This window comes from Pseudorca crassidens, chromosome 20 (genome assembly GCF_039906515.1).
Source record: "Pseudorca crassidens isolate mPseCra1 chromosome 20, mPseCra1.hap1, whole genome shotgun sequence".
NCBI classification, from domain to species: Eukaryota; Metazoa; Chordata; class Mammalia; order Artiodactyla; family Delphinidae; genus Pseudorca; species Pseudorca crassidens.
The window spans coordinates 13453533-13470171 of record NC_090315.1 but is presented as its reverse complement, the minus strand read 5'-3'; the positions used below and the strand labels follow the sequence as shown (position 1 = coordinate 13470171).

The 16639-nt window shown below is 57.3% G+C and overlaps 2 protein-coding genes across 3 annotated transcripts; one reads left to right on the top strand and one right to left on the bottom strand.

The window, feature by feature from the left end:
• Window positions 1-1217: 1217 nt before the first annotated feature.
• On the top strand, window positions 1218-9415 carry EGLN2 (egl-9 family hypoxia inducible factor 2). 2 transcript variants are annotated; one of them, XM_067718860.1, is made up of 6 exons: window positions 1218-1372; window positions 2411-3474; window positions 7576-7695; window positions 8137-8273; window positions 8457-8524; window positions 8784-8973. In XM_067718860.1, the coding sequence occupies exons 2-6, from the start codon at window positions 2647-2649 to the stop codon at window positions 8837-8839; spliced, it is 1209 nt and encodes a 402-aa protein (XP_067574961.1). In that variant the 5' UTR covers window positions 1218-1372; window positions 2411-2646; the 3' UTR covers window positions 8840-8973. The 2 variants fall into 2 exon arrangements, with proteins under 2 accessions (XP_067574961.1, XP_067574960.1); XM_067718859.1 differs by lacking the exon at window positions 8457-8524 and having other exon boundaries at window positions 8784-9415.
• Window positions 9416-9429: 14 nt separating this feature from the next.
• On the bottom strand, window positions 9430-11832 carry LOC137215499 (uncharacterized). The gene is made up of 5 exons (XM_067720779.1): window positions 11258-11832; window positions 10956-11069; window positions 10403-10531; window positions 9820-9919; window positions 9430-9695 (listed from the first exon to the last, which is right to left on the bottom strand). Exons 2-5 carry the CDS (start codon window positions 11064-11066, stop codon window positions 9430-9432), a joined length of 606 nt encoding a protein of 201 aa, XP_067576880.1. The 5' UTR covers window positions 11067-11069; window positions 11258-11832.
• Window positions 11833-16639: the final 4807 nt, after the last annotated feature.

Genomic DNA, 16639 nt, shown 5'->3' with positions numbered 1-16639 from the left:
GTTTGCAATGGGTGTCATGGGATCCGTAGGAATGTGTGCTGCTTGTGTGTGTGACACTGTTGCTTATGACTACTCTGTGTCCTTGGTGATTGTGTCTGTAAGACTGGCGTTGCTTGGGACACCAAAGCTAGGGAATGAGAATTCAGGCCTGTAGTTGAGCCCTGGGTCTGGGCCCAGTGGGTGATAGCTATGCATGTCTGATGCCTGAAAGTCTGAGGCAGTGTCTATTTGGTGTGTAACTGTGTTTGTGTGCCCCTGAGGTCTGTGTGTGTTTTGCTGTGAATTTGACTCCTTTGATACACTTGTGTGTGACCATGAACCCTGTGTGTGCCCCTGAAGACTGTGTGGGCTTTTGTGTCACCGGGACTCCTGTGCATATTTGAGATCAGTGTGTTGCCTCCTGTGTCCAGGTGAACCTCTGACACCCGCACATGCTCTGCCAGGGACAGGTGCAGCCCACTGAGGACACTCCCAACTGCTCTCCCAACCCCAGTTTGGCCTTAAACCACCCTCACGGGAGGCCTGAGTCCCTGCTCAGCCTGGGTGCTGGCGGAGGGGGTGGGGCATTTAAATGACCTCATCTGCATAGTCCTCCCAGGTCAGGTCGTCCAGAGACTCGAGGCTGTCATGCAAATGTCTTCTCTGAGTAGCTTTCCTAGGTTGTTTTATTCGGGTGCCACACAGTTGTCCCGATGGGGCAGGGTGGAGCGAGTCAGAATGTTTGCACGTCCCTTCTTGTTCTTCTTCCCTTCTCTCAAGGACGTTCCGCTCTTCTTTTCCTCCGTTATAAAAAGTCCTTATGTAAATTACTTACTGTCGTGCAAATTTACATACATTTCCCAACTAATTGCTCAGACGTTTCTCAATATTCCTATTCTTGGGCTGTGAGAAGGCGGAGCTGTCCATGTAAATAATACCGATGATCTGTATGCCTCCCCTACCCTGCTACTCATCGTTCCGCCGCGTTCTCGGCTCCAAGGGGGCGGTCCTGTCTATGTAAATAGAATTATTTGCATGCCCCTCCCACTCGCTTGGCATAATATGTGCCGAAACTCCCCCACCGGATCCAGCCCTTCCTAACTGCGTTCCTCCTCTCGCGCAGAAGGGGCGGAGCGGAGAGTGCATAAAAACCTTGTGTCGGCGACTGATCCGTTTCCCCTTTCTCGAGGGAGAGGGTGTTCTGAATTTCCTCGCCCCGCCCCGCGCGGCTCGCGCCTGCGCAAGCCCGGTCTCCTACGCCCGGATGCGGTCACGTGCCCACCGGGCGAGGCGGGGGCGGAGCGTCGCGGGTGGTGGGGGCGGGGTATGGCGCGCTGTGCGGCGCAGGGCGGCTGGCACAAACGGCGGCGCCGGGGCCGGAGGAAAAACCTCGGTGAGGAGACCGCGGGGAGGGCATGGAGCGGGGCGGAGAAGGCGCTTGAGGCCGGGCGCCGGCGCGAGCCGGGCGGGGTGCGGGGGCGCGCGCCCAGCACTCTGTGGCGAAGCCTGGCGACCCTGGGGAGGGGAGGGTGGGGGTGGGGCGTGGGGGAGGGAACGCGCGCCGGGCATGTTAAGCGCCGGCCGTTGGGGGGGTTGGGGGGGGAGCAGGGAGCGGGCGGAGGGGGAGGGGAGGGGTGGGGACACGGGGTTCCAGCGGCCCTTAGGCCTTGTCTTCGTCTCCTGCTGTGCCCCGAGGGGCCCCGGGACCCGCACCGAAGGGACTTGGGAGGGGGGCGCTTTTTCCTTCGTCCTTTCCCCGAGTGCATGAGCCCTCCTCCACCCTTCCCTCTGTCGCTGTGGACCCTGCTCCCACGGGTCCCTTCCGTCTGTCTGTCTCAGGACCTCCCTTCCGTCTGGGTGTGTGTCAGCCCCTAACGGGCTTCCTCCTGTTGGGCTGGGTTCTGCCCGGCTGTCTCAGGCCCACCCTCCCTGCTCTTCTCCGGTGTGTGTTTCTGTCTCTGGATCCCCCAGTTTCCACGGTCTGTAGATCCCCACATTCCCTCTGTGTCTTCCAGGCAGAGCCCCCCTCTCGCCCCCACCCCCAGTCTGTTTGTTTCTAACTCTCCTACTTCCCACACCGCCATCCTTTTCTACTTAAAGTCCGCTCCTTCTTTTCTGTCTGTGGGTCTGTGTCTGTCTGGGGGTGTCTCTCGCCCACAGCTCCCACTGCAGTCCTCTGCCTGTGGATCAGCTACCCAGTCTCACCCCTCCAGCTGCCCCCTTATTGCCCCTTGTCTCTTAGTGATTCCACCCAAGTCCCAGAGTCTTTTTCCCCACGTGGCCTCAGGTTTTGGGGTCTTTATAGCTAAGTCTAACTATCTATTGCCCCTGCCACTCCCCACCCTCGCCCAGCCCTCTTCCCTGTAGCTCTTCTCACATTCCTTTTTCTCTCTCTGTCTCTGTCTCTCTCTCTCTCTCTCTGTTTCTCCAGCCACCGTGACAGGTCCCTTCCCAAGCCCCTAGGGACAGCAGAGGACTTGGGGACCAGCAAGCACCCCCAGGGCACGAGAAAAGCCCCTGCCATCTGCCCTGCCTCATCCTGCCCCACGCCAGGCCCAGCCGCCCCGGCCCCCGGCTGCATCAAGTGGAGGAGGAGGAGGTGGAGGAGGGTGGCACCATGGGCCTGGGCCGTGCCCTCCATGCCCGGGGGATGAAGACACTGCTGCCATGGACAGCCCGTGCCAGCCGCAGCCCCTGAGTCAGGCTCTCCCTCAGTTGCCGGGTTCGGTGTCAGAGCCCTTGGAGCCTAGCAGGGCCAGGATGGGGGTGGAGAGTTACCTGCCCTGTCCCCTGCTGTCCTCCTACCACCGTCCAGGAGGGCCTGGTGAGGCCTCGGCGGGGAGTGGGACCCCCAGAGCTACAGCTACTTCCACCACAGCCAGCCCCCTGCGGGAGGGCTTCGGTGGGCAGGATGGCGGCGAGCTGCGGCCGCTGCAGAGTGAGGGTGCTGCAGCACTGGTCACCAAGGGGTGCCAGCGACTGGCAGCCCAGGGCGCCCGACCCGAGGCCCCCAAACGGAAATGGGCAGAGGATGGTGGGGATGCCCCCGCCCCCAGCAAGCGGCCCTGGGCCAGGCAGGAGAACCAGGAGGCAGAGACAGAGGGGGAGGGCTGCAGCAGTGGCAGTGGTGAGGCCAGCGCCGGGCTGAGGGAGGAGGTGCTGCCCGCTGCACCTGAGCGCCTGGCCCTGGACTATATTGTGCCCTGCATGCGGTACTATGGCATCTGCGTCAAGGACAGCTTCCTGGGGGCGGCGCTGGGTGGCCGAGTGCTGGCAGAGGTGGAGGCCCTGAAGCGGGGCGGGCGCCTGCGTGATGGGCAGCTAGTGAGCCAGCGGGCTATCCCGCCACGCAGCATCCGTGGGGACCAGATTGCCTGGGTGGAAGGCCATGAGCCAGGCTGCCGAAGCATCGGTGCCCTCATGGCCCACGTGGATGCTGTAATCCGCCACTGTGCTGGGAGGCTGGGCAGCTACGTCATCAATGGGCGCACCAAGGTGAGGCTGCAGGGACCGGGTGGTGGGGTGGGGGGCTGCCCAGCACTTGTTGGATGCCTAGTGTTCTGAGCACCAGTGGGTTTGGAGATAGGCTTCTGGGGTCACAAAAGAGTTCAGGCAGCTCTGGCGCAGGGACTGTTGGAGCTCACTTCGGGCTCTCACTCCCTGTGGCCTTAGTTTGTGTACCTGTAAACCATGGGTTTGGCCCGTAGTCACCATGGTTCTTGACCTTGCCAGGGATCCTCTTGAAGAACCTGAGGAGAGGTGCCGACAGTCGTAGTCCCACATCTGTGCATGGGCCATGGTGGGGTTCACAGCCACCTGATGTCTGTTCCTGGATCCTAGACCAAGAATGTTCAGTGTAGACAGGCACGGGTTTCTGCCTCTGCCGTCTGTACCTGTCTGTCTGCCCCTGTCTTTGTTCTTCCCTGTTCCCTTATTTTTTCATGTACTTGGGTATGTCTAGTCTATCCTGTCCATTGCCTGTCTTTGGTCTGTCTGTTCTGTCTCCCGGGTAGGAGAACCAGAAGGTGGAACGGGGAGGGGGGCAGTGGTGAGGCCAATGCCAGGCTGAGGGAGGAGGCACTGCCCACTGTGCTTGGTGCTGGGCTGCATTGTGCACTGCATGCCATACTGTGGCATTTGCATCGTGGACGGCTTTCTGGGGGTGTCTGTGTGCCGGCCCAGGTGGAGGTTATGTCCCCATCTTTCCCATCCCTCCCCATCTTAGACCCTGTCCTCCATCCTGTCTGTTCTGTCTCTCCATCACTTTATACTTGTCTGGCTCTGGTCTGTTTCCTTGATCCTCTGCCGTTGTATCTTTTCTTGGTCTCTTTCTCTTGTTTTAGAGTAGCAGTTATCTTTTTTTTTGGAACCTGGGCCTGTTTGAGAATCTGCCAGAAACCACAGACCCTGTCTTAAAAAAATGCTCATTTGATTGGAGTTTATGGTCAGTGATCAGGGCCTTTTGGGCCTGCCGCTGCCCATTCAGGAACCTGGGGTTAGGAGCCTGCACAAGACAGTAGTCCGTAGGGCCTTTTGGCCTGCTGACATGTTAATTCTCCTCATGGAGGGGTGTGAGGATCCTGGCCTTGAGTCCAGGGTTTGGCGGTGTTAGGACAAGGCCCGGTAGGGAGTGCCCACTGCACAGCACCAGTGATACCTGGCTGATGGCACAGACTGTGTTTTGCCCTGCAGGCATGAGGCTGTGCTCCTGATGTTCTCTCCCTCCTCCCTCAGATCCTGTCTTGGGTTCTGTCTCTGCAGCTTCCGTCTCAGGCTGGAGCTGGCTCGGGGACTAGGGCTCCCCCGGGCCGAAGCCACTGGCTTCCCCGCCCCAGCTGGAACTTGTCCTGCTTCCCTCTCCCTCCTGTTACTTCGGTAGCTGGAGGGCCAGAGGCGGCCCCTCCCAGTGGCAGGAGAGATCAGTGGGAATCTCCCTAGCCACAAGGTGTTGAGCCCCATCTCCCCAGGGTCACCCATCCTCACAGGAGGGAGGTTGGTGGGGAGACCACAAGAGTTGAGTGGCCAAGGGCAGGATGCTTCTCTGAGCCTCTGCTCATCCACAGGATAGGAAAACCAGGTTAACTCCCCAGCTAGGCTGTGGCCATTTCAGGAGGGGAGGGGAGAGGGCGCAGATCTCTTTTCCTTTGGTGCCTTGGATGTGGTTGGGAGCAGGCCCTGGAGGGGTGGTGGGGTGGGTGTTGAGACTTTTTAGCCTTGGGAGGTAAGAACAAGCCTGGCTGGACTAAGAAGGGAGGGGAAGAGCCAACCCAGCCACTGGAGTTCCTCTCAGACCCTCCCTGCCCCCGTGAGGCAGCAACTGCAGGCTTCCTCGCCTTCAGAGGGCAACATCTGGGCTCCCTCCCCAAGCTCTGGAGTAAGACAGTGTGGGGTGGTCACGGCAGCGGGGGGGCCTCAGATCACCAGTGTGGTTTGGGCTGGTAACAACCTGCCTCTCGGTCCCGAGTGCCGCTCCTGTGCTCTTGCCTTCCTCCTCTCCCTAGATCCTCTGCTCAGCGGGCCTGCAGGTGGGAGGGAACTGGCTCCCATTGGCATCAAGGGCTACCATAGGTGACCCCGGGAGGCCCCTTTAGGAGCAGTTTGGAGGTGGGGCCTGCTGCTGTGGGCTGAGACCTGGGGTTCTGATTGGGGGTGGGGTGTGCATGCACAGTGGTCCTAGCTGCCCCTTCCTGGAGATGGAAGTGTGAGGAGCAAGTTTCCGTGTTACTCTGGTTGTTGTCCCTTCCCTTGTGGGGGCAGGAAGTAGATGCTTCTCGGGGGCCGGAGGATGCCACCCCCAGCCCCACTCCCAGGTGAGTATGTGTGGGGGGAGGGGGGCCTTAAAGGGCCTGTTCCTGTGCCTACCTTCACACACACAGGAGTCCCATTCCCTGACAGACTACAGAGTGTGTCCCTGCCTGCATGGTGGGAGACCCTGTGAGGGTGCACGGGAAGGATGGAATGGAGGCCCTGAGACCCAGAGGAGCGCTTTTAATTAGCAGCTCCCTCCTTGGCACTAGGGAGACAGGCCTGGCCCTGGCGGCCAGTACTAGGTAAACAGGTACCTGTGCTGATTTTGCACTGAGAGGGATGGAATGGGAAGTCAGCCCAGGTGCCTTCAGCTAGAGGACTCGAGGTGCTCCTGGCCCTGAGACCTGAATAACAAGGGGGACGAGTGGAAGAGCGTTCAGGCAGGTGCAGAGGCCTTGAGGATGAGGTTGGCCTGGTCAGAGAAGAGTGAGGAGGATTTCGAGGCTGGAGATAGTGTGAGGCTAGTGGCCTTGGAGGCTGTGGTCAGGAGTTTGTGTTTTTTTGGGATGCAGCGAGGAGCTTGAAGGGGTTTGAGCAGTGGTGAGCTGGAGTAAAGGGCCTCTGGCTGCTGTGGGGGTGGGTTGTGCGGGAAGAGGTTGCAGCACTGGACCCCTTTCCCCACCCCACCCTCGAGCAAAACTGGCAAAATCTCCAAAGAAGTAGTGTTAGCTCCATTTCGTGGATGAGGAACTGGAGATGGGGAAGTTCCGTCATCTGCCGAACATCACAGCTTATGTTGCAGCACTGAGACTTGAACCCAGGAGATAGGTCTGCAGGAACACCTGGGCCCTTTTCCTCACATCACATCCATCACTTTGCTGGGTACCTGATGAGAAACAGGCCCGGACTGGCTAGGCCCAGGACTCAGAATGGCCAGGGCTGCCTAGGGCAGTGGCGGCTATCCAGGAGAGGAGGCGAGAACCCTGGGGCTAGACCTGTGCACACAGAGGCCGAGACCTGGAACAAGGTCTGACTCAGATCTGTGGGGGTCAGGAGCCTCCAAAGTCATGTTCTCGGAGGGGTTCATGCTACTGCTGTAAACGGAAGGTCTTCATTAGCCCTATTTTACAGATGAGGCGTTTTGAGGCCCATTCAGGTGATGAGACTGTCCAAGGCTACTTGGCAGGTTTTCCTTGGAGTTGGGATTAGATCTCAGGTTCTGGTCACATTCTGGGTTTTGGTACCTGTTCAGTTGTGTAGGAGACAGATTATTTAGCGGGTATTCTTTATAGTAAGGTTAGTGGTTCTCAACATTGCTGCACATTAGGATTACCTGGGGAACCTTTAAAAATTCCAGGCTCCACCTGAGACCAAGTACATCAGAACCTCTGAGGTGGGCCTCGGTATCAGTGTCCCAGGTCATTCCAACTCTACAGCTCAAGGAGAGAACTCCTGGTGTGGGGCTGTGAAGCCACATCCCTGCACACCAGGAAATGTTTAAATTGCTTTTATCCTAGTGAAATGTCTGACGTGGGGTCAGGTTATCTTTAAAAAAACCAAGCCCTCAGTTGCTCACTGCGCTGCATGTTGGCACCAGACGCGGGGGGTAGGGGCGTGAGGTGTGTGTGTGTGTTGGGCTGTTGAGGCCCAGGGGCTGAGGTTTCTTGTGGATGGAGGCTTGGCTGAAAAAGGAGAAAAGGAGAAAGTCTGGGTGCTGGAACCCTTGGAGCCCAGGACACCTGAGGAAAGATGAGGGGCTGAGAGGGGTGGGAAAGAGGAGGTGAAGGCTGCTTATCTAACGTCCCTGCCACTTAGCCTCAGTAAACGCTCTCCATCCGTCTCTGCCAGGCCATGGTGGCATGTTACCCAGGTAACGGGCTGGGGTACGTGAGACACGTTGACAATCCCCATGGCGATGGGCGCTGCATCACCTGCATCTATTACCTGAATCAGAACTGGGATGTCAAGGTAGGATGTTGAGGGTGGGGTGGCGTGCATCCGTTGCATTTTCCTTTCCCAGCTCAGCTTCTAGCATTGTCCCCTTCCTCTTCCCAACCCACGGGAGGGGGGCGGTGGAATGTGCCCAATGGCTCTTTCTGGGAAATGGGACCTCCTCTTCAGCTGACTGTGCGGCGGCAGTTCCCCCTCTTTGGGGAATGGTGCTGTCTGCCCAGCCCCCAGCCTAACCAGCACTTCCCCCGCCCCATTTCCTGTCTTCTTAAGTAGCTTCCTGCCCATCTCCATGGTGATGCAGACTCTGCGTTGTCATTCATTTTGAGAGCCTGAGTGGTGGGAGGGAGTGATGTGTGAAGTTATTATGCCCCCTGGTGGGCTTCTGGGGGCCGGCAGTGCAAGGCAGGGGCTCTAGGCAGGACTCCCAGCCTGCCTCATCCTCTGGCCTGCCTTCAGGTGCATGGCGGCCTGCTGCAGATATTCCCTGAGGGCCGTCCCGTGGTAGCCAACATTGAGCCACTCTTTGACCGGCTGCTCATTTTCTGGTCTGATCGGCGGAACCCCCATGAGGTGAAACCAGCCTATGCCACCAGGTATGGTCCACACTTCCGGGAATGTGCCCAGGTGCTCCCCCTGTGCCAGCAAAGTCTTGTCAGACCCCTGAAGTGACTAGGAAGTGATGGAGTGCCAAGAGGGGGCGGCTCGGGGTGGATATAGTGGCTGGAATTGAAGAAAAGTGATCTCTAACCACCCTCTGGGGCTGCTCTGGTCTCCAGGTACGCCATCACCGTCTGGTATTTTGATGCCAAGGAGCGAGCAGCAGCCAAAGACAAGTATCAGCTAGGTACCGGCCTCCCAGTGTCCCCTCCCTCAGGGCCTTCCTCTTCCGTGTACCTCCCTGGGCCTCAAGGCGCCTCATCAGTCTCACTGGATCCTGTCACTCATTTTTCCCCATCTTTGCCTACCATCCCTAGACAGTTCACTCTCCTGGTATCCCCAGCATGAGCCCCATCTCTTCTGGTCATCTCCCCTTCTTCCCAGGTTTCCTTGGTCTCTTAGTTCCGTCCCTGATGACTCAGTCTTCTGTCCCCCTTCACCCCCAGCATCAGGACAGAAGGGTGTCCAAGTACCTGTATCACAGCCGACTACGCCCACCTAGTGGCTAGCCCCAGAGCTGCACGGACAGACAGCTTGCCTGACTTCGGGAGAGCCCTGGGCCCGGTGCCGCCAGTCACGGTGCCTGCTCCTGCCCCGCCACTGCCGCTGCTTCTGACTTTGCCTCTGTTTTGCCTGGTGTGGAGGGCTCCATCCATCGCTGAGGACCAAGGAGGAGGAGAGACCTCTGCTGCCCTGGGCTGGGGGCTGGGGTTGTGACCTGGGCAGAGGCCGGTGTTGGGGACTGCCATTACTGGAGCTGGGGGCCTGTGTCCTGCCCTGTCTGGTCATGCATGTCCCTCTCAGGTTTGGAGAGCTGGAAGGAGGCGTTGCCACCTCCCACCAGAATGCAGGATTTGGGGTTGGGGTGAGTCATGGCCTCTTGCTGGCAAAGGTTGTGGGGGAGTATCCCCAAGCCCCCCACTCCTCCAGCCTGGAACAGGAAGTGACTCCCCAGCCCCTTTGGCCACGGCACCTTTTGGACTAGGCTGCCGCTGCTGGGCAGGATGAAAGGTGCTGGGAGGAGCATGGGCCTGCAAGTCCTGTCAGCCAAGAAATAAAAGTTTACCTCAGAGCTGCACACATCTGACTGACTCACTCCCTGTTGGTAAGAAGACGCCTCCGTCTGCAATTCAGGGCCTTTATTGACCAAAGAGGGTAAGGAGGTCTGAGAGCCAGTGAGCAGAGGGTGGCTGAACCTGACTTCAGCGGGCCACCAGACAGAGTTGGAAGGCTGGGGGCACTGTGGGGTGAGGTCGATGTTGGCGGGGCTCCCCACAGGGAGCAGGCAGAACTGCTGTAGAATGGAGGTGAGGAAGACCTCGGATCGGGCCAGGCCTGCACCCAGGCACATTGCTTTCCTGGGGACGTGGGGGTGTGGAATGAGAAACCCATGCACCCCACGGCACGTCCAGGCTGGTCCCCTCTCTGCCCAGCCCAGACCTGGGGCAAAGGGCATGAAGGAGTTGTTGCTCTGGAACTCACCCTTGTCATTCAGGAAGTTGGTGGGATTGAAACAGTCTGCGTCCTTAAATTGGGTGAGATCCTGGTGTGCAGACACAAGGAGAGGAATCATGAAGGTGCCCTGGGGAGATGTGCAAGGGTTACTTGAAAAATATGCAAGTGACTATTCCACACATCCATCCAAGACCCCATTTCGAAGTCAGCGGCAAGGAAGGCCGCCTGCTTTCTTGCTCCCAGAGTCAGTGCTCTGGACGCTTAGGCCTGCTCATCTCTGTTAACAGGCCCTCCCCCGCCCCTGCGCGGGATCCCCAGTCTTGGTGGCCACCTTGGGCAGGAAGTGACTGCGCAGGTGGGCCTCACAGGTGAGGGCACCCGGCAGCTCCAGCGGCAGCACGCTAAAGACGCTTTGGATCTCCTGCAGCGTGGCGTCGGTGTAGGGCAGGCGTTCTTAGTCCTCCAGGCTTGGGGCGCACATTCGACCTACCACGGGATCCAACTCCACCTGCGCTTTGGCTGGGGCCGGCAGAGATGTGAACTACCCCAGCCTCCAGGCAACCCACAACCCTAGCCGCCTCATCCCTAGCTGTCCAGCTCAGAAGCCTACCACCTCTGGGTATTTGAGCAGAATGAGGAGTCCGTAGCGCAGGGTGGTGCTTGTTGTCTCAGTACTGCCAAGGAAGTGGTTATGCGTCGTCATCACCAATGTCTCCTGGAAATGGCTCTCCGGGTCCTTCTGTGGGTAGAGGAGCCAGGCATCTGCTGGTGGGCAGCAGGGCCCTGTACCTTACCCGTTTGATCAGGAAGCAATCGAAATTGCGGGGTTCCCCGGGCTGCCGGTTGCTGCTGGGTTTGCTGAGAGGTGAAAACTCTAAGCTCTTTAAAGTTTCAGAAGATTCCGTGGTGTGGGCCTGGGAGCCATTTTAGGAGGGAGGGGAAAATGTACATCTGGGGGGACAGGAAATCAATAGGACCTTGAACAAGACCATTCGTGTCCCTATGGGGAGACTGGACCAGGACTTTGATGTAGGTTCTAAAACTCTTCCATTCCAAGATTCTAAGACTGCCCCATTCTAATGATCCAATGTAGGTAGGTCCATGTACTTGGAATTTGGCATAGACTGGGCACACGAGGGAGGGATGGGGGCCGACCCTCTCACCTCACCCTGTCTGGAACTCATGATGCAGAAGTTGTCACTGAAGAGGTCCAGGAGCCTCAGGAACTCTGGGTCCTCGTAGCCATAGCGGTTCTCAAAGACCACGGAACACATAACCTTAAATACAGCATTATCTAGTAGCCGCCGGGGGTCGAACGGAGCTCCCGGGAGTGGGAACATGACGAGGTCATACGCTGTGTCTCGGCCCCCACCCAGCTCTTGGGTTTACTGGCTTCATTCCACCCAAACGCCTTCCCTAGGGCACACCCACAACAGGTCCCTATCCTTTTCCGACCAGGCCGTACCAACGCTGTCTTGAAATTCGCCAAGCAGACAAGGCGCCTCTTCCAGGACACGGTCCTCGATGGTCCGCGTACCCAAGCCGAACTCCTTAAGTGCTCCAAGTGCAAAATTGCGCAGCGTCCGCCAGCGCTGCCCGTTAGAAGCCGCGATGCCTGGGGGAGTGGAACAAAGAAGGGGACGGGCCGGGGAGTTAGCCACGCCCCATCCCGGAAGCATCCCGTAGTGGAGTCGACTTCCTCGCAACTCTTCGCTCTGCTTCATTTCCTGGTCTTTTGGTTGCTACCCCAGCCTTCTCGGGCCTATCCGCACATTGGCCGCACCTCTGCTGGTCCCGATTCCTCATCCACGTGCTGGCTCTCTTTGGCCTTGACTCTTAGGCTCTTCTCTTCTACTGGCTGCACAAGGATCCAGCCTCCCCCACCGCCATTCGACCCCTACACTGTGGCTCCTACCCAACCTCTCCTCAGAACCCTTGACTCTATTAGGCCCCGCTCCATTTCCCCCGGCCTCGCTCCGTATCGCAAACTGGACGTTCCCGGTCCGCACTTCCGCCGCCCAGGCCTCACCGTTTCCGCATGTGAAGCGTTCGAAGGCTGCCCTGGCCCCGTGGCCGGAGAAGGCATCCGCTTGCAGCACTAATGCGTCCCGCTGCGCTGCGTAGCTGCACGGCACCACTGCAGGGCGCGGGCCCAGCCACACGGTGAACACCGGACCCCAGCGTCCAGGGAGCTACACGGAGCCGGTGCTCAGCGGGCCCGGGTCTGGGCTCCTGACCCCTCCGCCATCGAGACCCCAGAGCCCGGACCCCAGCTCCCTTCTCCTTCAGACCCAGGAGTCCAGCCCCACCGCCTTCCCTCAAAATCTAGAAGTCCAGGTCCCCAGCCCCCTGCACCCTCAGAACTAGGTATCTGGGCCCTCAGCACCTCCCCAGCCTTGAGCCAGAACAGACCTCTCTGCTCCCCGTCCCCTGGGACCAGACTACCCGCCCCAGGCTCCCCCTCCCTTGGGACCCGGGAGTCGGGGGGGGGGGGGGGGTTGGGGTGGGGTGGGGGGTGGCAGCGAGACTCCGCCCTGAACCAGGAGCTCAGGGCCACTGCCCCTTTTCCCTCCAGATCTAACTTCCCACTCCCAGTCTCCTTTCCCAGAAGGCAGGACTCCAGGTCCCTCACCCTCTGTCAGGAGTCGGGGTCCGAGCCCTCAGCTCTGTCTTCATTCGGAGAACCAGGAGTTCTAGCCCCCAGCCCCAGCTCTAGGAATCCAGAATCCTGTTACCCCACCCACTGTCGGGGCTACCTCTGTGAGTGCACGGTCCAGGTGTCCAGACTCGAGCTGCAGCAAGTTCCGCCGAAGTGGGAGTGGTACGGGCCCAGGGGTAGGGCCGCCTGCGTCTGAGCGCCGGGTGCACCCCAACCTCGCCTGGCTGCCTGCACCTCTTCGCCTCTTTGATTCCCTTGGGGTCTTGGGTGGAGCAGGGATGGAGACTGAAAGTGGGAGGGGTGGCCGCCTTTGGGATGCTCATTCTGTAATTCCCCAACCCAAAGTCTGCACCCCGCCCCCAGCCCTATCACTGCTGGCCTTGGCTCCTCCTGGCCTTTTGTGTGTGTGTGTGCCTGCCTCAGCCTGTCCTATTTGGTAGCCTTCATGCACTAGCATTTTCATGTCAGCATACCTGGTCAACAGGTGCACCCTCTTGAACCCCCAGCACCTGTGGGTCCGTCTCACTTGGCCTGTAGCTGTGCCTTCCTAATCCCCTGGCCACCTCTGGGCCCACGACCACTGAACACTGTACCTTGTACTTCTGATAACTCAAAACATCCTGACTGCTAAATACACTTCTTAGAGCACTCCTGGTGATGTGTCCATTCGCCTGGCACTCCTATGCCCTGTGCCTGTGATTCCTGGGGACTCGCACCTGAGCCCTTGTCACTTCCACACCCATTGCTCTTGGAGCTCTGTATGCCATACATGTCTCCCAGATGCTCACTCAAGTCCCCTAGCGTCCTGGTGCCCATCAGCTTGGCACTTCCATGCCTATCCTATGACTCCTGGCTGCCTTCCCACGGTTGACACCCTTGTATTTCCACACTTAGGCCCTGCCCTGAACTCCTGCCATCTCTATTCCCAATGCTCTGGCTCCCAGATGCCCCAAATGTCCTATGCCTATGCTGCTACACCCCTGGTCTCCAGTCCCCTAGACTCCTCAGTGGGCACCCCCGCCTGATGCCAGGCCACGATGGACCAGGGGCGGGGGTTGTGGCTGAGTCTGTACTTGGAACAGACTGTTCAGGAATGCGGCCCACCCTGCCGCCCACCCTGCCGTGCCGGATCCAGCCTTCCGCCAGGTACCTGGCACAGGGCCCAGACCTGGGGAGACGGTGGGGGAGCTGTGCAGAGTCTGGGACAGGGCTTGTTTCTGGGAGTGTCTCTCTCACTCTCAGTCTCTGTGTTTCTCTGTTCATCTCTCTCTCTTTCTCTCTCTTCCCATTTCTCTCTCTCTCTCTCTGTTTCACTCTCAGTGCCTACCTCTGTTCATGTTTGTCTTCTCTCTTGTGTGCTCTCTCTTTCCAATGTCTGTCTTTTTCTCTCCCTGCCTCTTCCAGTTTGTCTTTACCTCAATCTCCCTCTGTCTCTGCTTTCCCGTCTTCCTGCCTGTTTGTGTAGCACGTCTCCCTGTCAGCCTTTGTCTGCCTGGTGACTGGCAGGGGCTGAGGGGCAGGGCACTGCTCAGAGGCACTGACTCTGCAGACAGCAGGGCTGCAGCAAGCATGCCCTCGCCACCCCTCCCCCAACTCCCACCGCAGCCTCTCCAATGGATCCTCTTTCTCAGGCTCTTTTCAAGAGCAGACATTTTGTCTTGTTCACTTCTGTATCCCCAGCATATAAAATAGTGCTCAGCACACAGTTGGCACTCAGTAAATGTTGCTGAACGAATGCATGGCTTTCTTCATCCCTATTTCTGTCTCTGTTTCTCTCTCTCTCTCTTTTAATTGGAGTATAGTTGCTTTACAATGTGTGTTAGTTTCTGCTGTACAGCGAGGTGAGTCAGCTATGTGTGTACATGTATCCCCTCTTTTTTGGATTTCCTTCCCATTTGGGTCACCACAGTGCATTGAGTAGAGTTCCCTGTGCTATACAGCAGGTTCTCATTAGTTATCTATTTTATACATATACGTGTATATATGTCAATCCCAATCTCCCAATTCATCCCACCCCCCTTTCCCTCCTTGGTGTCCATACGTGTGTTCTCTACATCCGTGTCTCTACTTCTGCCTTGCAAACAGGTTCATCAGTACCATTTTTCTAGATTCTACATATATGCGTTAATATAAGATGTTTTTCCCTTTCTGACTTACTTCACTCTGTATGACAGTCTCTAGGTCCATCCATGTCTCTACAAATGACCCAATTTTGTGGCTGAGTAATATTCCATTGTATATATGTACCACATCTTCTTTATCCATTCTTCTGTTGATGGACATTTAGGTTGCTTCCATGACCTGGCTATTGTAAATAGTGCTGCAGTAAACATTGGGGTGCTTATGGTTAAAATATTATACTTCCCTTTTTTTTTTTTTTTTTTTTTTTTTTGCGGTACGCGGGCCTCTCACCGTTGTGGCCTCTCCCGTTGGGGAGCACAGGCTCCGGACGCACAGGCTCAGCGGCCATGGCTCACGGGCCCAGCCGCTCCGCGTGTCCCAGACCGGGGCACGAACCCGTGTCCCCTGCATCGGCAGGCGGACTCTCAACCGCTGTGCCACCAGGGAAGCCCTATACTTCCCTTTTAATTCATTTGGTTCCACATTACAAATCTAATCTCAAGTTTGTCATTTACTCTTAGACAATATAAATTCTTGTCTCTGTTTCTCTCTGTTGCTCTATAATTCGGACTCTATTTCTCTCAATCTCTGTCTTTGGCTGAATCCTTGTGACTGTCTCCCTTCCTGCCTGTCTCTGTTTCTTCTCTTGCGGCTTCTCTCTGGTTCTCTTTTTGTCCTTTCAGATCTCTGTCTCTCTTCAGCTCTGTGCCTCTCTTAATTTCCATCTTGACTTTAGCATCTCCTTGTCTTCCTTCTCTTTGGGCATCTCTTATCTCTCCCCTTTTCTCAGTTCCTCTCTTTCTCCTCCTCTGTCTCTCTGTCTCTCTCACTCCCAATCTTTGGTTTTCAGGATCTCTATGTATCTCTCTATCTCTGTCTGTCTCTTTCTCTTCGTCATGTGTTTCTCTTTCGCATCTCTCCATCTTTCTTTCTCAGGACCTCTGAATCTCTCCTTTTCCCCCTCCCCCTCTGCGTCCCTGCCTGGGCCCTGGGGCAGACTCTGTGCTTGGCCTGTGGTGGGAACAGTGTGGGGATTAGGGAGCCACCACCCCATGTGGGGGCCACCTATAAGCCTCCCTCCAGCCAGGCCCATACTCAGCAGAGCATGTCCCAGCTTCTGGGTGACCTTGGGGAGACTCCACTCAGGCTAGGGCCTTCCAGGTCACCTCTGCGCATGGCTAGCGGGGCCAGCCTCCTTCTGTCTGACTCCAGCTCAATGAAACGTGAGATGCCTGCTCCTTGAGAAGAGCTACTGTCAGCAGATGTCAGCTTGTCAAGTCCAGTCCCAAGCTGCGAGGCCCCATGCCTGGGACCGCTATCCCCACCCCAGAGGGAGGAAATGCAAGACAAAGAAACAGTCCAATGAGAGGGATGAGAAATGGGGGAGAGTTTCGGTCTTCCAGTGCCTCACTTCCCCATTCATTGCCCTTCCGCTCTTTCTCTGGTCATTTTTATTTCTTTCTTTGTCTCTGTCTTCTATTCTCTCTCTTTTTTTTTTTTTTCAGTACGCGGGCCTCTCACTGTGGTGGCCTCTCCCGTTGCGGAGCACAGGCTCCAGACGCACAGGCCCAGCGGCCATGGCTCACGGGCCCAGCCGCTCCGCGGCCTGTGGGATCTTCCCGGACCGGGGCACGAACCCGTGTCCCCTGCATCGGCAGGCAGACTCCCAACCACTGCGCCACCAGGGAAGCCCTCTTCTATTCTCTTTGCATCCCTAGGTCTCAGTCTCCATATCTCTCTGCTTTCCTCTGTGTCTCTGACTCATAAGATTTTGAAGAGCAGTGTTGGAGCCAGGTGATCTGCGTTCCAAACCCAGCTCTGCACGTTTCTGGCTGTGTAATATTGGGCAAGTCACTTCACCTCTCTGAGCAACCTCAGTTTGCTCATCTGTAAAAATGTATAATAAAATTGCTTTGTCTCATAGGGATATTTAAATGAGGCATTTGGACCAGTGTGTGAATAGGAAGCACTAGGTAAGTGTTAGTAATTGTGATTTCTCAGCCTCTGGGTCTGTTTATTTCTCCGGGTCTCTCACTTTCTCCCTGCTTGCATCTCCATCTTTGTACA